Source organism: Sturnus vulgaris, chromosome 1, assembly GCF_052056855.1.
Source record: "Sturnus vulgaris isolate bStuVul1 chromosome 1, bStuVul1.hap1, whole genome shotgun sequence".
Taxonomy (NCBI): domain Eukaryota; kingdom Metazoa; phylum Chordata; class Aves; order Passeriformes; family Sturnidae; genus Sturnus; species Sturnus vulgaris.
The window spans coordinates 4,605,595-4,626,496 of NC_142243.1; the positions used below are offsets into that span (position 1 = coordinate 4,605,595).

General features: G+C 47.8%; 1 protein-coding gene across 1 annotated transcript; it reads left to right on the forward strand.

Annotated features, from left to right (window-relative positions):
• The first annotated feature begins 678 nt into the window (after positions 1-678).
• On the forward strand, positions 679-19,387 carry LOC106851573 (cryptochrome DASH-like). The gene is made up of 14 exons (XM_088154859.1): positions 679-744; positions 792-1,015; positions 2,072-2,165; positions 2,447-2,577; positions 3,568-3,716; positions 4,660-4,748; positions 6,774-6,847; positions 8,486-8,575; positions 11,138-11,217; positions 12,463-12,522; positions 13,541-13,698; positions 16,534-16,653; positions 17,631-17,807; positions 18,983-19,387. Exons 1-14 carry the CDS (start codon positions 679-681, stop codon positions 19,076-19,078), a joined length of 1,608 nt encoding a protein of 535 aa, XP_088010985.1. The 3' UTR covers positions 19,079-19,387.
• Positions 19,388-20,902: the final 1,515 nt, after the last annotated feature.

Sequence of the window (20,902 nt, forward strand, 5' to 3'; positions counted from 1 at the left end):
GTTCCTGCGCTTGGTTTCCTCTTATGAGACTAGCTGAATGAAAAAAAAAAAAAAGGATGCTGAGGGACAATTCAGTGAGTAAAGGATGTGTGACCACTGGTGCCCAATGTCAGCTGACGGAAGCCATAGGATGAGGCAAAGCCTTTTCACTTCAGCCACTTCTTTCAGCGCTGAGAGCCAAGTCCATTAATTATTGCTAATCCACAGCTCGCCTTTTGTCGGTCAGCAGGCGACAAGCTCTCTGCAAAGCTGGTTCCTGTGCTAGCGGCCACCACATGGCAGCGTTGGCATTTAAAGGATAAGCACCGACCAACACGGTCGGGGCAGGGCGAGGCTCGGTGTCACCGACCTCTGCTGTCACCGCGCCTGAGCCGCAGCACGGCGGGACCGCGCTGTTGTGCGAAAGATAAAGAGAATTTAAAAGATGAAGAGGTTTTAAAAAAAACCACCCAGCAATAAGAGCGAGAGGCGGGGGCAGAGCTCTGGTGAGAGGGAAGGGAGCTCGCTGCGCTCCAGGGATGCGGGACGGGACCTGCCCGTCCATCCCACGGGATGCGCCGGGGGCGGACACGGGGATCCGCAGCAGGACGGCTCCTCCCCGGCGGGGCGGGATGAGGGGCAGGGCAGAGGGGGACAGAGCCGGTCCGGGCGAGCTGGCAGAGGCCAGGGCGAGGGAACATGTCGGGGACAGCGGGCACGGCCATCTGCCTGCTGCGCTGCGACCTGCGCGCACACGACAACCAGGTAGGGAGCGCCGGGGCTGGTGTAGGAACAGCCCCGCTGTGGGGCAGGATGGGGAGGGATTCTCCCTGCACCCTGCCCCGGCAGCTCTGTGTTCGCAGGTGCTCCACTGGGCTCAGCACAACGCGGATTTCGTGATTCCCCTCTACTGCTTCGACCCGCGGCACTACCTGGGCACCCACTGCTACGGCTTGCCAAAGACGGGGCCCCACAGGCTCAGGTTTTTGCTGGAAAGTGTGAAGGATCTGAGGGAAACGCTCAAGAGAAAAGGAAGGTAGTTGAGAAAGCACTAACTGCGCAAATGACATACGCATTTCTATTTTCCTACTCTTTTTCAACACATACCTGTGCTGTGACTCGGATCATGTCGGGTGCTCTGGGCTCTGATGGTGGCATATTTCAGAGAGCCACAGCCCTTCTGTGAGATATAGCAGCGTCCCACGTGCAGCCCCTGTTGAGGTGACTTGCTGTGGTCACCTGCACAGGGGACAAAGAGCCATCCAGGCTCTGTGCCACCTGAGTTTTGCTTTCTCAAATACTCCAGATGAGTGTCAGCCTTGAGTGCTTTGCCCAGAGTGCTGACAGTGGGAAACATGAACGGCAGAATTTTAAGATGTGGGCAATTTCAGTAGCCACTGTGGCCTGGAGCTTTCCCTGGGAGCTGGCTTGAGACAGACCAGTGTGGATCCTGGACTCTGAGACTGGAGAGTTACATTTCCTTATGTCCTGTCCCATTAAACCCAGTCTCTAGAGTCAGATATCCTTGTTTATGATGCCTTTAGAACCATTATTGGGCTAGATCAGGGCCTGAAGAATCCATTACCAGATAATATCTGGCTTTGCAGAGCAAAGATCATGGAGTCATACAATAGTTTGGGTTGGAAGGGAACTTTAAAGGCCATCTAGTCCAACCCCCTGCAAAGAGTAGGGGATATCTTCAACCATATCAGGCTCAGAGCCCTGGATGGGACAACCTCTCTGAGAAACTTGGAAAGGTAGATCAGCCAGCCCTTAAATCTCCTTAGTGTCTGAGGATAAACAAATTCACTTTTAGGTAACAGCCTGGCTTTGTGCCCAGTCATCCTTTCTAAGGCATCCAGAGTGGCAGAAATGTGTTTGACACAAACTAAGCCCCACAGGCTTACAAACTCTGTTTATGGGCTCCTAAAAAATGCAGGCTGGTCAAATCCTGTCTGTCTGCCTCCACACACTGTCTGTGCTCCATAGAAAACCAGGACACGAGTGCCTGCCTGGGCTGGGATGATGGCCTCTTGTACACATAAATAACAACAACATCAAGACTATTTCAGGCCAATATTTTGTATTTTAGTACCCTGGTTGTGAGGAAGGGGAAACCGGAAGATGTGGTCCGTGATCTGATTACTCAGCTGGGCTCTGTCACCGCTGTGGTTTTCCATGAAGAGGTAAAGGAAATACTCGAGTGACACAGTTAAAAGATAAAATTATGCTGTGAAGATTTCTTCCACGACCAAGTGGTGATGCAGATCCTGTGTGTTCAGAGCCTTTCTTGCCTGTGGTGGGGTTAACCTTGGGGAAGCTGGGTAGTTCCTGGGGTGGGGACTCCCTGAGTGGGGCAAAGGGATGAAGGTAATGTGGAGAGGAGTGAGGAAGGCAGGACCAGGGTCTTTGTGCATGGAGGATCTACATTTGTGCAGCCCTGACCTCACTCTTTTGCTCTCCCTAGGCCACGCAGGAGGAGCTGGATGTGGAGAAGGAGCTGTGCCAGGTGTGTAGGCAGCACGGGGTGAAGATTCTGACATTTTGGGGGTCCACGCTGTATCATCGGGATGATCTTCCCTTCAAGCCTATTGACAGGTGGGCTGCTCTGTGCTGTCACCCCTCCACTGTCCCATCTGTTTCCCACTCAGCAAGGCTCACAGTCCTCTGGTCCCACAGAGAAAGGACCTGTTAGTCCATCTATTTGTGCTTTTATGGAACAGTGCTGTCACGCTCAGGCACACAAAGGGGAAGCAGCACATTCAGCCCTCTGCACTAGTAGGATTTATGCTTCTGTATGTATAAAGCCAAGGTGTGTGTTTGACCATTCATTAAAGGGCTGGAAAAGACCTCTAAGATCATCAAATCAAGCCATTAACTAAGCCAAGCCCACCAGTAAGCTATGTCCTTCAATGCCACATCCCCACATCTTTTAAATCCTCCACCACTTCCCTGGACAGCTGGACAGCTTGTTCCAGCCTGACCACCCTTTCTGTGAAGAAACTTTTCCCAATATCCAATCTAAGCTTCACCTGAAGGAACTTCATAGAACCATTAAATGGTTTGGGTTGGAAGGGAGCTAAGAAATAATTTACTTCCAACCCCCCTTGGTGTTTGTACTCTTCACTGCTTCCTCAGTAGCCACTTGAAGCATAGTTGATGGAGTTGACTGATTGATGGTATTCTGTAGAAAACGTATATAATAAAAGCAGACAAGTCAGGCCATGAAAATGCCTGTTTTTCTCCTTTGCCTGAAAAGGTACAGGAGGATGTAGATTTTTACACTGAGATCAGCTGTGTTAATCAGAAGTTAGGTGAGATAAATCTGGCTCTCAGGATTTGCCCACCAGGGCACACCTTAGATTGAAAAGGCACAATTTTCATCAGAAGCAGAAAGAAATTGGAGAAGGGCTGAGCTTCTGGTGGCTGTTATCCCCGGGGCCATCTGCCCCTATTGTGCCTGGCAGTGTTCGAGCAGGCATCACAAACGTGAGAGGACAGCCTGGAATGCTGATCGTGCTCCTGGGGAAGGGGTGTGTGGTGTGTGCAGGGGCCAGGGCGGTGACCTGGCTGCTCCCACCTGTGCAGCTTACCTGATGTCTACACCCACTTCCGAAAAGCGCTGGAATCCGGGGCCAAGGTCCGGCCAACCCTGAGGATGGCAGAGCAGCTAAAGCCCCTGGCTCCAGGGCTGGAAGAAGGGAACATCCCTACAATGGAGGATTTCGGACAGAAGGGTGAGAAAACTTCATTTGGAAGTTGCTCTAATAAAATCCTGCTTAGATACTGTTCTTAAGAATACCCTACTTACATCTGTTTTGAAAAAATGTGGATTGCAAAGTAAATAATTTCCTGCTGCTGCAGATTCCCAGATGTTCAGCCAGAGTGAAGTAGGTACCTGCAATGCCTGCACTTGAGCTCTGATGATTTATACAAACCAAACATCTTGCAGTGCATATTATATTCTGTCACAGAAAAAAATGTCCTTTTGTAAAAATGCAGAGGCAGCTAGTGCTTGAGAGACACATGAAATGTAGGATGATTGGATTATCATGGCCCTTTCAGTCTGGGAGGTGCTGTAGAAGCATCTGTCTTTAGTTGCAGGGTTAGGGTTAGATATTTGTCTTGAAATTAAAAGAGAGTAGATTTAGATTAGATGTGAGGAAGAAATTGTTCTGTGAGGGTGGTGAAGCCCTGGCACAGGCTGCCCAGAGAAGCTGTGGGTGTGCCATCCCTGGAAGTGTTCAAAGCCAGCTTGGACAGGGCATGGAGCAACCTGGAATAGTGGAAGGTGTCCCTGCCCATGGCAGGGTGTTGGAACTGGATGATCTTTAATGTTCATTCCAATCCAAACCATTGTGTGAGTCTCTGATACATCTCTTACCAAGAACCAAAAAAAGGAGGCAGTGGTTGCCCTTCAAACTGTAACTAAGCCTCAGTTCACTCACAATGAAAATAAAATTAAATTCCCTGTGTGGAGGAGCAGCTGGGTTGGAAACATCTCTTACTGATTTTTAATATGTTTGGTATGACCCTTATTTTAAAGGAAGACCACACAATCTTTTATGTCCCCAAAGCAGACATCCCCACTGCTGAGCATCCCTCGATTTTAACGTTCCTGCCTTTAAGATGCATTCCCAGGGGGTAACAAGGTGTTGGTGTTTTTTTTTTCTGTGGTAGATCCCGTGACTGATCCCAGAACAGCCTTTCCCTGCAGTGGAGGAGAGACCCAGGCTTTAATGAGGCTGCAATATTATTTTTGGGACACGGTAACTCTTGTATTTCCTTGCCTACATCCTCCCCCTTGTACACATGGCCGTGCAAGTGGGCGAGGCTGCAATTTCACTTCCTAATAATGTTTCCTTAACTCCCGTATAAAACTTCACAGAGGAGGGAATTTACATTATTTCAATTTTTCAGAGAGACAAAATTAGACCAAAAAGAAGTCATCTGGGACTGGGGAATGTAAGCCAAATATTTGGGAACCTAGTTTACTGGCCATCTTCTGAGGTATTTTTTTCCATTAACATCTGGGACTTGGGACAAAATTTTTTAGCTGCTTTACCTTGATTTGCTTCTTCTATGCTCAAGTCCCACGTCATCAGCAATGTAGTTCCTCTGTTTTGGAGGAGTGAAAAGTGGCCTGAAGGGCTGGAATTGCAACTGAGGTGAGGAACAGCTGACCCAAGTTCTGCCCACAGTTATAAATAGTAGGAGGTTTCTGTAGTCTGGTTTAAAATCTTGCAGCCAATGATGACAGCTGTTTGTTTCCTTGCTTTTGGTGGAGTGAAGCTCCTGCTGATTGCATTTTGTCAGACAGTTTTTGAACTTCTTTCTGGTCTGGTTTGAGGAGCTGTCTTAAATTTGCCATGTCTTAATTCAAAGGTATGTGTGCTGATTTCCAACAGCATCAGGCCCCAAGCAGCTTTCTGGATAAAGGAGGGAACACCTCTCCAGCTGAGATGGATTAAAACTGTGGTGTTCCCAGTGCCTCACTGGGACAGCCCCCAGGGCATCCTTTCAGTTGTGTTTCCCAAGTTCCTGCATTCCTTTGCTTTTGGGGAGCATTGTCCTGGTTTAACCCCATGAGGCAGCTCAGCCCTACAGCAGCTGCTCCCTCAGTTCCTGCCAGTGAGATGGAGGACAGATTCAGAAGGATTAAAATGAGAACAATCACATGTTGAGTTAAAGACCATTTAGCAGGGAAAGCAAAAGCTGCGTGCACGGGCAAAGCAAGGTAAGGATTAATTTCATACTTCCCACCAGTGGGCAGCTTTTCAGCCATCCCCAGGAAAGCAGGGGTCCATCACAGTTACTTGGAAAGACAAATGGCATCACTCCAAACATCCTGGCTTCCAGCTTTATATGCTGAGCATGACATCATTATGGTGTAGAATACTCTGTGGGTCAGCTGGGGTCAGCTGTCCCAGCTGTGTCCTCTCCCAAATCCTTGTGCACCCGCAGCCTACTCAGGGTGGGGTGGTGAGAGAAGCAGAAAAGGCCTTGAGGCTGTGTGAGCTCTGCTCAGAAGTAAGGAAAACATTGGTGTGCTCTCTGCACTGTTTTCAGCACAAATGCAAAACAGCCCCAGATTAGCTGCAGTGAAGAAAATGAACTCCATTCCAACCAAAGTGAGTACAAGTGTGTGTAGCTTCTGCTCTTGGTCAAGCATTAATATAATCAGAGCTGGAAAATCTGTTCCTTCTTTTTGTAATGCAAATATTGTCTTCCCCAGTGAGCTTCAACAGCCCTTTAGCAATTGTAACCTGTGCAGTGAAGGTGATTAAGGAGAGATTGGTCTTCCCTATGTCCTCTGCATTGTCCATGGAATGCTCAGAGCATGGAAGATTGCATCCTGCTGTAAATGTGTGGGACACAGAAAGGGGTCCGGGTTCCTGCAGCTGAGTGTTGGGTGCTGTCACACTGGTTCTATAACCCCCAAACAAGCAGCCACAAGGCTGCCAGTTCCACTGGTGCTTTTCAGTGGGGTTTTGATCCAGAATCAGATGGGAATGGGCAGCAGAGCCAGGTGCACAGTGCTTGTAGAAAGAAACATGCTCTAGGCTGGAGAGGGGAGCACAGCTTGTGACACACACACACCCCAGAGCTGTAATGAAAACTGCTGGCCTGATCCATGCCTGTGTGTGGAGGCAGGAATTGGGCAGCTGTGCAATCCTTGCAGGCAGCCATGAGAGGGAGCCCAGCCCTGCCAGATTGCTCTGGCTCCACAAGGAAAGAACATTCAGCAGGTTGCTTGTAAAGTATTAAAACCTTTTGTTCTTTTGCTGTCACAGAACCTGGTTGCTTCTTACAAGGAGACTCGGAATGGGCTGGTGGGAATGGATTACTCAACCAAATTCGCACCATGGTAAAGATTATTGTTGAGATGGAAAATCCTTTTCTGCTTCCATGCCAAACTGATGTTACCTGTCTGCTGAGTGCTTCTGGGCATGGGTAGGGGTCTAGGTGTGATTCCTTTGGCCCTTTTTGTTGTGGTAGAGCAGCTCTGAGGCTGCACTTGCCTGGAGCTGCTGCAGTGAGGCAGAGCTGTGCTGAGAGCTGGGTGTGCTGGGAGCAGGACAGGGAGCAGGAGGGATTCACCATTCACCTTCGTGCTGCTTGGTGTGGGAAGGGAAAGGCAGGGGGGCAGCACAGCTTCAGTGTGTTGGTAGGGCTGCAGCAGAACTCAGCCCAGTCCTGGTTTCCTGAATGCTCTGGGGCAAATCACCCCACCTCACTGCCATTCTCTTTTTCTGTGGGGTGAAGAGACACTTCTGATTATTCCCGTTGGAAAGGATCTTTTGTTCAGGTGAATATTTTGATTTTTAATTAGGGGCTTTAGTCCCTGGTGCTGGAAGAGGCAGAGTTAATTTCAGACTGGAATTGCAGGAGCAGAACACAGTTCAGCCTAAGCTGAGAGCACCTGAATTCTCCCAAGAGAATTGCAACGAGAACCGATTTTTTGAGGCTGTTACAGCTCAGGATTTCTTGTTTCCAGCGAGCTTTGTGCTTTGATGGTTGCAGTGGATGGCTCCATCTTGTGGCACTTCGGGATCCCAGGACTGCTGGCTCTGTGGAAGTTTGTTATTTGTGGCCTCCACGTGAGTTTTTCCAAGCTGGCCATTTGCTCAGAGCACACAGTCCTGATCTGCTTGCCCCAAAATGTTCCTCTGTCACGTAATCAAAATCAGAGCAGTTCAGGTTGCAGTCAGTCATTCCTGTCTCATACTGGCCATTAGAGCTGGTCAGCAATTAAGGAAAAACTCTTCAAAACCTTTCTTCCTGTTTTCTACAATTCTTAAGAACATCCAGTGTTTCCACAAGCTGTAGTGGAAACGGCAGTAAAATGCATTTCGAGGAAAAGCAAGGTAGAAGTTGTTCTTTATCACCCTGTATGATGGGGTTGGAGGCTGCAAGTTCTTTCCTGACTTGCAGCAGCGCTGATTTGGAACAAATGGAAGGAGCCCAGTGGGTTGAAATGCCAGAGCAGGGTTTGAGTCTCTAGTTTTCCTGCCAGGGCTCAGATTTCCAGCAGTCACTTGCTTTCTGTGGTTGCTCAAATGAGCCACTGAGGTTCTTCAGGAAAAGGAGCCATGGACATGGGATAAGGAGGTTTGTGGTAAAAGGACAGGTAGGACATGTGATGCAGAGGTTGACATTTAAGATTTTTTTCTGGGTTTTTCATTGGGTTTGTTAAATCATTTAGGCAAAACTTGCCAAGCCTGAGTAAAATGATTTAGCTCCATAGCTTGGAGACTCCTGTAACAGTCATGCCCCAGGAAGGGAAGGATTTTGATTCTTGGAAGAGAATTCTCTCTTGAAGAGTTGTGGTGAAGTTACAATTTGACTAAAGCCATTTAGGAAGTCAGGGTCAGAAATGCAAGCCAAACAACATTTTTAGACAATAACTCAACACAAAACTGCCCCTCTGCTCCCTCTGAGCTGATACCAAGCTGTGAGTTCTGCTGTCAGTCTTGCATTCAGGACATCATTCCTCTGCTTTCAGGCTGGCACTGGGCTGCATCTCACCTCGATACATCTATGAGCAGATCCAGAAGTACGAGAGAGAGAGAACAGCAAATCAGAGCACATACTGGTATGTCTTTGCACCATCACCATGGCTTATTTTCTCTGAAAAGGAACCTGGCATTTCATGCACAGGAGAGTGATTTGTTAACTCTCTTTGTAATTAATGTTTGTTTTTCCTGTGCCTGCTGGCTGGTTCCTCTGGGTTGCACTGTAGTTCTCTTTCAGTACGGATTTATTAGTCTTTCCTCAACACCCAGGGGCTTTAGGCACTTTGTAAGTAAAGATTATGAATGCCAGTTGTCATTATTATTGCTGGGAAACCGTGGTTCATGAAAACAATCTCAGCAAATCAGCACCATCCATCTCTGTGTTCTTATGGACTAAATGAGAAGGAAGAATAATTTACAAATAAAGGTTTCTCAGACCAAGGATATGAGCCCCGAAGTCTCAGTGACTGTGTGACTTGTGCAAATCTCATGGTGTTTGAAGGTCCCATGGCCACAAGTCCAGCAAGTGGCCTGGCCATGACCACCACATCAGAGCAGATGGGAAGAGGGCACTGGGAATTTAGTTTAATGCAGCTCAATTCTCTTCCCATGCTCTTGTCACCCATGTTCTTCCTCACTTTTCAATTTATCCATCCCTGGGCTGGCCTTGAACTTGTTCAGATCTGCCCAGACACTGTGAATCAGAACCTGGAGCTCTTGATAAAGAAACTGGTTCATGTTAGAGCCTGGCCTAACACTAGACCTGGATGGGAAAAATCCCAAACCATAAGGTCTGTGCAAATTCTAGAACTAAATATTCATTTTGGTTTGTTACATTTGCAACATGTCAAACAGCACAGTGGTTGGTGAAGAACAGGCAGAACACTGCCAACCATTCTGGCTGCTCAGCTTCATTAAAATTCAAATGACAGATAAAATATCAACACCTATGTAGTGTCTGTTTGGGGATTTTTAACTTCAAAGATAATTAAGAGAGGAAAGATTTCAAGAAATGAACATACTCCTGTTTTCCATCTAACAGTCAGCCAGCCTGCTGGCAGCTGGCATACCATGATGATTTTAGCATTTTAAAGTGTTCAGTAATTATAAAAATGAAGCTGTCAAGCTCCCAGAAGTCACCTGTACAATGAAGTGCAGGCCGTGGTGGCTGCACTTGAGGGACTCATTCAACCTCAGTGTTATGACACTGCTTTTTAGGATTTGGACAGTGTCCTGTTCAGGTTGGACATTAGGAAGAATTTCTTCAAAAGGGTGATTAGACATGGGAGTGGATTTCCCAGGGAGGTGGTGGAGTCACTGTCCTGAAGGTATTTAAGGAAAGGCTGGACTCAGTGCCATGGTCTGGTTGACACAGTGGTGTTTGGTCATAGATGGCCCTGGATGACCTCAGAGGTCTTTTCCAACCTGATTCCCTAAATCTGTGATTCTGTTCCTTAACCAGATTATCCAGAAAGATCTTGTCAGCCTAAAAATCATCTGAGCAGAGTGTTTCCCATATGGCATAGAGTTGAAGCAGGTCTCTGAGGCTGATGTGCCATTATTTTAAAAGAAACTCTTTTTATATAGAAGTTTTTATGTAAAACTGTCCTTTTTCCCATGGGCCTAGCACCTGATGTAGTGGGCTGGAGCACTGTAAACCTGTAAATGGGTTTGCTGCACCACCTAATCAGTGCCTTGTCTTCATTTTCTCTGTCTTCACTAAGAGTCAGGATTAAAAACACGAAGGAGACGAATTTCTCACGTTCGGACTTGTTTATTAAATCTTATCTAAAGTATAGAGAGTTCTGCAACACTTCTAGCTACCAGCTAAAAGTGAGAAAAATGGAGCTGAATCCAGCTAGTTATAAAGTCTTTTAAACCTAAACAGTCCAATAGAGAATTAACACCTATATTATTTATACTTTTGGTTCAATAACCAAACTCCTGTGACCCTCAGTGCAGCACTGACTGTCCAACCAGAAACTACTGCCTGAAACCATGAAGAAGACAGGAAGAGACAACACACAAAATCATCCATCTTGTCCCATACCTATTACTATATTCTAAAATCCCAAAATTCAAAACCCTTCACCATGTGAAAGCACACACTTCTATTCCAACTACACACTCATGATTTTAACTCCATCACTCAAATTTTGGAAGCCTTCTCCAAGGCCTCAGGTCAAAGCAGTGCTCTCCTGGGGGTCAGTGTAAGAAAGCACAGAAAGCTCAAAACTCCCAGGTTTCTGGGTTCCAACATAAACCAGTGTTGAAAGGTGTCTTGGAGTCCCTTGCAAAGGTTATTGCTTAAATGAGCACAAAGCTCTCAGGAATGTGCTGATGTGCTCGTTCCTGCGGAAGTGTGAAGCTGAATCAGGCCCTCACCCTGCTCTGGGAGAATGACATCCCAGTAGGGATGGAGGAGGAACAAATTTCCTGAAAGTCTAAGGAAAGTTTCCCAAGTGATTCATGCAGAGTTTGCTTTCCCTGTGAGCCGGGTAAGGAGGCTTAGGGAAGGTCCCTGAAATCTCTCATTGTGAATGAGCCTCACGGTGTTAATGATGGGTTGTATGGAAGCAAAATCCTGGTTCAGTAATCCTAGCTGACCCACAGTGGAATACTGAGATGGTTTTGTGTTCCAGGGTCCTGTTTGAACTGTTGTGGAGGGATTACTTTCGGTTTGTGGCCCTGAAGTATGGCAGAAGGATCTTCTCGTTAAGAGGTGTGTATGGATCACCACATTTAGAGGGGAAGGTACTTTCTTACAACAGGGAAAGTAAGAGAAGAGGCTGTTGGCATTAAGTTATACCAATGTTCTTCTCTTGGTGCTTGTGTCACCACCCTGGGATGCTGCTGGGAACTCTGTTAGCACAGAAGTGCCTCAGCACCACGGTGCTGGACACTGATCCCCAAATCTGGTTATATACAGGAAGTATTACTGACACATGTCTGTGGGAAAACAGCAGCACAAGGAGAGCAAAGATGCTGTTTCCACCTTTCAGCAGAATCCAGGCTTCTGGCTTCCCAAGCTGTCCAGAGGACATGGGACAGAGCAGGAATTGACCCAGCAGGGTGAATCCCAAGAAGCCAGATATTGCACTACACAGGAATCAGAATGGGATTCAGCTCCAGCCCCAGTGACAGGAGAGTGAAATGGGGCTCTGAACACTCAGTGCAACAACAAATACCCAGCCCATGAGTCGGGGGACCCTGCAGGCAATGCCTGTGCTGGGTGAGCTGCTCTGCAGGTGATGGAGCACTGGCTCAAATGCTCCAGGGCAGCCTGCCTGGCATCCAGCTGTGGCTGCAGAGGGACACGTCTCCCTCAGGATCTGTGCCACATCTGCCAGGCCTGTGTGGCTGTTCTGATGGCACTGGATGCCACTGGTGGGCCTGACCTTCAGTGTTTGTAGCTAGAGCTGATTTGTCCCTGCTGCCTCTGCTCCACTGCACAGAAGGCTGTAATTGCCACTGGATCCTGCAAACATTAAATCATCCTCATCTGTTCCTATCCCATTTGCAGGGGCAAAGTGTTACCTGGGGCTTCTGCCAGGTAATTCGGGGTGTAGTACCTCCTACAGAAACAGATTTCTCATAAGCATTGTCCTGGAGTAAAGCTGAAAAAGAAAATACCAGCATAGGCCAGAGCACATCTCTGTCCACTTGTGAGGTCCGAGTAATTTTTAATTAAAATAGGGGAAAAAAAAGGCAAACATCAGCAAAACAAACAGACAAAATCCATTAGGGCTTGAGCACCCTCTGTGTGCAAAAGACACCCCTTTGCCACATTTGAGGGGAGGAATGGATCATCTCTAAACCTGTGCAGAAGGTTTGTTTGTAATGGCACTGAGAGGCTGAGCTTCACCCTCATGCCTTGTGCCAACCAAGAACCCCTGGCTGTGTTGTGGTAGGAGTAACTGGCTGTGTCAGTATTTCTTCATCAGCAAGTCATTATTTTCCTCCACAGGGCTTCAAAGTAAAGACATCCCCTGGAAAAAGGACCTTCAGCTCTTTGAGTGTTGGAAAGGTCAGTAGAAAGAGCAGGTTTGGCTGGGTGTGTTCTGTTCTCCACTGTCCTTTGAGGCTCACAGGTGCCCCAACACTGACTCAGGGCTCTGTAGGGCAGCTGCCAGCAGGGTCAGGGCTGGCACTGACACTGGCACCCTTCCCAGACTGAGCCCTGCACAGGAGCAGCCCATGGGGCTACCCTGCTTTGTGAGGTGCACTGCAGGTAGGTTTTCCTGCCCAGGAGGGAGTGTTTGTGACCTGCTGGTCCCTCCTGTTTAGTCACACAGAGGCTGACCAGCCCTTCTTATCAATATTAGATTGCCATGCCTGCTATGTTTGGTTCTGTTTGCTTTTGGTTACAAGGTTACAACAGATTTAAACTAAACCACATCTTTTGTAATCCCACAGCCTTTTCTTTAGCTGTTACAATTTCGTTGTTGTAACATGAATAGCAAGCATAATATCCCAAAACTTGGAGGGACTAACAGATTAAAGTGTTAGAATCAGTGCAATACACACCTCTCTATCCTTTTTCGTGTTAATGCCACGTGTACCCATTTGCACACAGGACAAAATAAATCATCCAGGCACAGTAAATCTTTTCCTTAACAACAGACAAACTCTACTTTTCAGCCTCTAATCTTGGGAGATTTGTCCAGTATATCCCTCTGTTAGTCACCTGTCAAGAATCTTTCTGTTCTTGGCCCATCTCACTGTTGTCTGCATATTTATTTTACTCTGTGAAATTCCCTGCAAGCCATCTGATTGTTTTTACAGTCTGAGATTTTGCTGTACTTTTTTTTTTTTTCCTTCTTGGAAAAAAACCCAATTTCTCCCCAGCTTAATTTTCAGTATGATACCCCATTTAATTTCTAGTGGCTCGCAGTGGCTGCACTCCAGCTAAACCACGCTGAAATCTCTCCCTGCTACTGTGCACTGGCACTGTCCTGGAAATGGCTGTGAATACATGACCACAAGCTGGTTTCTGAGTGCCCAAAGCCATCCTGACATCCCAGGGCTGTGTTTTGTCTCTGCAGAGGGCAAAACTGGGGTTCCTTTCGTGGATGCCAACATGAGGGAGCTGAGTGCCACGGGCTTCATGTCGAACAGAGGGCGGCAGAACGTCGCCAGCTTCCTCACCAAGGACCTGGGGCTGGACTGGAGGATGGGGGCAGAATGGTTTGAATACCTGCTGGTAAGGCTGGGCCCTTTGTGTACCTGGAGTTTAATTACAGGCAGGAAGACAGTCCTGATTTATAAGAAAGGGTGCAGGTGGTGATCAGTAATTTTCAGGCTGGTACAAGACCACGTAGATAATTTTTGCAGGGTGTGAACTTCCCAAAGCTCACATAAGTAAAAGGAATCTTGCCACAGTGGAGCTGCCATGAACAAAGATGTAGCTAGGAAGTTTGCAGTAAGTGTTAATCCTCTGTGTAGAGTTTTAGCCAGAGATCCATTGCACTTGAGCAAACTTTCAAACGTGAATTATGCTAACAGTGCTCTGATTTGCTCACCCCAGAGGCTGGGGAGGAGGGCAGCCCAGAAATAGAACATAAAAAGAAGTGTGTGCTGGCACAGTGTCTGTGCATTGATGGCTGTGGATTGGGAAGCCATCTAGTCAAGCACAGGCAAGTAGGGACAATAGCTGGATCAGCTTCCACAGAGCTCCACCCTGGCTGGAGGCATCCTTCTTCATTCTGGGGTGTTACAGGCCTCCCTGCCAACTGGAGCATCAATTCCTCCCTCATATATCAATCAGCAGCTGTGTGGCTCAGTTAAATAGCTGGGTCACTTCTCTGACCTCAGTCCCCATGGATTCTCATGGTACTGACTGAAAAAGGCCAAATACTCACATCAGCCTCACATTAAAGGTCTTATCTGTGGGATACAGGAGGCTACTGGCAATCAGAAAACTTTCCACTCACTCAGAGTGCTGGATGGGCAAAGCCAGCCCAGTTGCCTTGCCAATATCTGCAATTAAAAGAGACTTTTTTGGTGAATATAAATTTTTTTAACTTCCTTGGAGCTGGGCTCTGACATGGCTTTGGCTGCAGGAGGAAAATCTGTGTGCTCTCCCTTGCCAATGCTGTGAGCAGCAGTGGGCTTGGACAACAGCATGGTGCAGGACTTCAGGATCCTGCAGGAAGGGGTTTTGGCAACTCCATGCAGTGATGCTTTCCCAGATAAGAGCAAGAACCTTCCACAAGTGTGTCCTATTCCACAAGTGAGGAAGACCTGGAAGGTGTCACACTAGAAAGATGCTGCCTGAGTTACCTACATGTATTCCTAAGGACGTGAATACCAGCCTTGCTGGAAGCAGAATTTTGCACTCTGCACTGGCTCTTTCACCTTGGGAAGCCTCAGATGGCCACTGTAGGTTGGTGTGGCACAGGCTGATCCTTGTGCCCTTCAGTCCCATCTTGTGTCACAGAGCTCTGTTGCTGTAACCTGGTGGCATCCCCAGCAGCACCCAAGGGACATCAGCTTGTGGAGAAGACATGGCTGTAGAAGGGTAGAGACCAGTGCAGAACTGAAACTGGTCTCACTTTCCTCCAAAAAAAAAGGGAAGCAATGCCTATTTCATCCCCAATACTGCCAGCAAAGGCCCACCAAGTGTCTGTGTGTGCCATCCACAGCAGACAGGCAGGGAAACTGAGGCACGAGCTCTCTGCTCTGCTGGAGCCAGAGGAAAGGCCAGAGGCCACTGGTGTCCTGAACTGAGAATATCTCAGCTCTGACTTCATTGATTTCATTCACAGGGTCAGGCCCCAAGGAAAGGCAGAGAAACAAACAGAAGAGAATGCCAGGAAGGGGCAAGGCTGAGGGGGAAATGAGCCTGCCTCCTCCAGGCCCCCTTGGATTTGCCCTTACCTCCCACACATGCTTTCCTGCATGTTAATCACACAATCAGGGCCCCAATGGCATCTTTCTTCTCTCCTTATCTCACCAGCTGGAGGAAGCAAGCTGGGAAGGGGAAGCCTGGTGCACAGGGAGCAGAGCTGGCTGCTGCTCACCCTGACCCCAGCACTCACTGGCCCTGCAGAGAAAGGGCAGCTTGAGTCTGTTCCCTGAGCCCTCTGCCGTCCTGGAGCATTGAGCTCCTCACTCCAAGGAGTGGCTGAAATCTTGGAAACATCTCTTTGTGGACTGGTTGCTGCTGTGGCTGCAGTAAAGTGAGAGGAGAACAGCACTGAACCATCTCTTTCTGCCACAGCTGCTGCTTTTGCAGCACAGACATCTCTAGGAATGCTCAGAGATCCCAAACCCTCCTTGCTACCACTTCCACTTCCCTCCTGAGCAGGTTTTGAATTGTCCTACAACTGGAAAATTTCTGGTGTTGGATTTAAGCCACCCTGCCCAGGTGAAGAGCACTCAGGTGGGATCACATTCTGCTCTCAACTGTGCTTGTTCCAAAAGCCCTGCTCCATTTTCTATAAGCATCCTTGAGAGCTTTTTATTTGTTTAGAGAAGGAGTAACTTGACAATGGGAAAAAACTGCAGTGTTTGTATTGTTTGCATCCTCACATACACTGTGTGGTTTGTCTGCACAGTTGGAGTTCGATTTCTCTCCAAACTGCCTAGTAGGATCTGCAGAGATGATTTTGCCAGTGTGTGGTGTCTGGGCAACTGGTCAGAAAGAATTTTCTCTCATACTTGAATTCTTTCTTTTGGAATATGAGCATTCAAATGCTAGGGCTCCTTATGAAGTCTACCAAATGATTGCAGAAAGAGAAGGATTTTGCTTTAAAAGGAAGGAAACTGAGAAAGAGACTTTGGTTGGATTTTTGTCTATCTCACTGACCTAAGTATTGTGAATTGAAGTAGTCTGGGAGCTGATCCCAGCTGTAAAAAGCAGCCATGCAGGTCCTTTAATGAGCCAGGTGCCTGTACCAATATGTGGGAGCTCTGATCATCCCTGGCTGGAGTGAATCCCATTCAAGGAGTTTTCTCCCTGAGCTAAAGGATGGAAGATAAGATTGACCAAGGGCCAGCCCAGCTCTCCTGACAGTTTTCTCCCTCTGTTCTCAAGGTGGATTATGATGTTTGCAGCAATTATGGCAACTGGTTATACAGCGCTGGCATTGGCAACGACCCACGGGACAGCAGGAAGTTTAACATGATCAAACAAGGCCTGGATTACGATGGGAATGTGAGTTTTGCTTGGCTGTTTGACAAGGATGAGTGCAGTAAAGGACATGTGGTGTTTTCAGGGAGCAGAGGAGATCAGTGTGCTGTGTGGATATGAAAGCAGTTCTTGTGTCTGCTGGCCAACAGCCAGGCAGGTTCCTCCTTGTGTGCAGGGCAGTGTAACTTTAACAACCTGCTGCTGTCCCCAGGGAGGCTGGAACTCCCCACGCCCTCCCTGCTCAGTGTTTCATCACCATTTCTTCTGAGTCACAGCCACATCCCTTCAGTACCTCACACAGATGCTTCCCTGAGCACAGAGCAGCTTCTTGGAGAACTCAGGAGTTACCTGAGAGACAGAACCATTCCTTGAGAGGTGCTGAAGAGTAGATTAAACCTGTGACTCCTCTGACTGTCCTCTCTTAAATGGTGGGGGAAGATAAATTGCCCTTTCCGTGTGCTTTGCCAGTATTCACATACTGGATTGCCTGTTTCCACACTATTCCTTAGCTTCACATCAGGCTGTGCTGTTGCTTTTTGGCACTGTAGCTGGCAGGATTTAACAAGAAATCAGAAATTAGTCCTAGTAGAGGACACAGCAGTAGAGTTAATAGGAGAGATTCAGGAACACAAGAGTGTGCAGCTGAGCTAGTTATCCTATTTTCCTTCAGTCACAGGAAACTTCTAGGGGGTGACTTCATTTCAGGATGTCCTAAACAGGACAGGTGAACAGTGCTGAAAATGCACCTGTGCCTCCCTCCTCTGCCTGCAGTGTGAGCATGGGGGAAGAACTCCAGCATCCAGGTCTGTCTTTAGGCACTAATTCTGGGTGGAGGATTTAGCAGGAGGGGCCAAGGCTTGTCAGAGGTAACTGATGCTGTACAACACCAGTTTCTCTACCTGGAAATCTGTCTCCTCTCTTTCCCATTGGGACAGAGCCTTGCTGGGAAGCTCTTACAGATTGTCACTGAATGGATGCTGTGCCACTGGTTCTGTTTGCAGGGGGATTATGTCCGGCTGTGGGTGCCAGAACTGCAGGGCATCAAGGGAGCAGACATCCACACCCCCTGGGCACTGAGCAGTGCTGCTCTCTCCCAGGCAGGAGTGACTCTAGGTGACACCTACCCACAGCCAGTGGTGACAGCCCCGGAGTGGAGCCGACACATCCACCAGAGGCCTGTGAGTACTGGCAAGGCTGGGATGGGGTGGCAGGGCTCCAATCTCTGTGGGTTCTGCTTTTCTTTCTCAGGTGTAAAGGGAAAAAAGTTGTTTTAATGCAAGCTCATATTACAATCACAGCAGGGACTGTGCAGCCAGGATTATTTAGCTGTCTGTCCTACCTGCTGTGGTGAAGGATGTAAATTTTTGCTGCTTCTCTGTCCCTTGTATAGTCAGCAGGGCTTAGCCACAGCATGTCCTTCTAGCATTTTTCCATGCCCTGGTAGCCCTGCCAGAGGGATGGGGTCTCCCCAAAGCCTCCACTGGTGTGACCACCCCCCAATACAGATGGAAAAAAGAGAAATAACCTAGTGTCCTTTCTGTTCAGGAGGTGCAAGTAAAAACAACCATCTTCCTGCTTGAGTGTATCCAAACTGGGGTCAGCAAGACCTGTAAATATGGAAACTGCTCCTTGCATTTTGCTTTTCGGGTATATCTCCCCTTTACAATGGGGGCAGAATGAGATGTTGATCCTGCAACATGTCAAGGCTTTTGATGCCTGGGATGCTGTTCTTGGAGGAGATGGGTATGGAAGGAAATGGATGTAACCAAAGTTTTGTATTGTAAGAGTGTTCAGCATTTTGCCTTTCCCCCATGCATCTTCCCTGCCTCCTCCTGAGTGAGGATACTTTGTGGAGGCTCAAATTTAGGTGTTCTACCAAGTCAGTGAAGAATGCAGCATGTCTCCATTTCATCTTTTAGTCCCAAGGTGCAGTAGCAAATTTTTAGGCCAGATTCCTTTGCCATGAGTGGAAAGTTTTGTGGAAGCAAAGCCTCCTGCTTCATCCATGCTGTTGGAGGGCCTGGATTAGGAACCTCCTGGGATGAGAGAAAGGACTCTGCAGGAACACCTTAGTGAGACACCAGATTGAGGCAGGGATGAAACTTGAAGCCGAAAAGCTTCTCCAAAGACAAAAGTTCTATTTTTATCAACTTCCCCAGCTCACCCTACCAGAAACCCTGGTTTCTTAAATCCCAGCCTACAGCAGTGCCTGTCAGGCCTTCCTGCCCTTTTGGGTGAACTTGGGAGGCAGAAGTTCCACGTGCACAATTTCCTGCATGTCAGCACTGCTTTGTGACCAAATCCACTCTGCAGCATCAGTAAATATCTCACTGTTCCTTGTCATTTGCCACAGGGAGGAAGCCCCCACCCCAGGGGCAGGAGGGGACCAACACAGCACAAGGACAGAGGGATTGATTTTTACTTCTCTCGCAAGAAAGATGCTTGCTGAAGGCTGAAGGAGTGCTCAGCAGGAAGTTTTGCTGCTGAGGGTGCCTGTATAATGGTTAATCACCTTGAACAAGCCAAAGATACAGGTTTGGCATGGTAAAATATGAGATTTGCCTGTGTGGTATTCTCAGGGACACTTGCTGGATGTGGGTGTTTGGAGGTTGTGGATCAGCACCTCTCTTTACAATCTGGAGCCAGTGTTTTATGTGGCAGGTGTTCAGTCAGAACTGAAACTTCTTATGCTAATTTTTCATGTTTGAAAGTTTTAAACCCACCAATCCTTGTGCAATTAAAAGTTTTATTACTGGAATATTTTATCATCCTCATTTCCACAGAACTCCATAGAGAGAGACTGCAGAGGATGTTCTTTTACTGTGTCTCCTGCAAGACTTTGGAGAAGAAGTGTATTCTTCCTGAAAATTTCCTTGTACTTTTGGTACCATCCTGGAAGCTGAAAAATGTTCAGTTCATAGCCAAGAGTTGTGTTTTGTACTTGGCATCAAAAAACAGTTTGAAATGGATCCCTAACCATTTTTAGGATTTTATTTTTATGCAGAATGCTCTAGTTGCTAGAGTTTGGAAACTAGAAGAGTAGTTCTCTTCTAGTTCGAAGAGGTTGGGAATTTGGAGATGGCCATATTTGTGCTGTCATGGAGCATTGTCATCTGAGGGGAGCCCAGATCTGAACAGTTTGACCACAAAAGATGGGATGTCGTTCTGGATTTATTGCTACTAGAGATCCACTGGGCTTGTTCTGTAAAGAATAATTGAAGTACTGTAAAATCTCTGAACATTCTGGGTTGATAGGTTCAGCTCTGGGTGAGAAATAAACAGACATTGAACACAAGAGCAAGTTGTTATGCCATAAGCAGAAAAACCAAGTGATTTTTAACATAAGCCCTATCATGGCCACTTTAACAATTCTACCATTTGTTGTATTAGGGGCCTGGGCAGGAATGTGGCCATCAGGAGGTGATTTGGAGGGGAATAGAGTGAAACAGCTTTTAGTGACAGCACTGTTCTCTCTGGCTTAGGTGTCTCCTGACACACAGCACAGATCCCTGTCCAGGCTGCTCCAGAGGGCAGGGCACTACATTTGGACAAAGCCCAGCAGGAGAATGACTGAATCAATTAAGTTGGAAAAGTCCTCTGAGACATCACCATGTCAGTGAGTGCCACATCCAGTCTTTCCTTGAACAGCTCCAGGGATGGTGATTCCACCACCTCTCTGGGGAAGCCCATTCCAATGTAACCATCCTTTCTGTGAAAAAATTCTTCCTGATGTCCAACCTAAATTTACCCAGCACAGTTTAAGACTCTGTCATCTTGCCCTATCAGTTATTGCCTGGGAGAAGAGGCCAACCCACACCTCTCTACAACCTCTTGTCAGGAGGGAGTTTCAGAGAGTGATAATGAATCCCCTGGGCCTCCTTTTCTCCACATTAAACACCCCCAGCTCCTTCGGCCACTCCTCCTAGGACGTGTGCTTCAGACCATTCCCCAGCTTCTCTGGTCCCACTCCAGCCCCTCAGTGCCCTTCCTGACTTGAGCCCAGCACCGGACACAGCACTGGAGGTACAGAGCACAGGGGGAGCATCCCTTCCCTTCCCTTCCCTTCCCTTCCCTTCCCTTCCCTTCCCTTCCCTTCCCTTCCCTTCCCTTCCCTTCCCTTCCCTTCCCTTCCCTTCCCTTCCCTTCCCTTCCCTTCCCTTCCCTTCCCTTCCCTTCCCTTCCCTTCCCGGCACTGTCCCGATGCCATCCCTTCCTTGCTGGGCAGTCTCCCCATGCAATCCCCTCTCTGGTGCTGCTGCTGGCCGTTCTCCTG

Bases quoted from the DNA above. Each gene is read 5' to 3' on its own strand.
- LOC106851573 (XM_088154859.1), top strand. From the start codon at position 679: ATGTCGGGGACAGCGGGCACGGCCATCTGCCTGCTGCGCTGCGACCTG. The intron at 2,578-3,567 runs GTGGGCTGCTCT...CCACCTGTGCAG, and splicing joins CCCTTCAAGCCTATTGACAG to CTTACCTGATGTCTACACCC. The intron at 11,218-12,462 runs GTGTGTATGGAT...TTTCCTCCACAG, and splicing joins AAGGATCTTCTCGTTAAGAG to GGCTTCAAAGTAAAGACATC.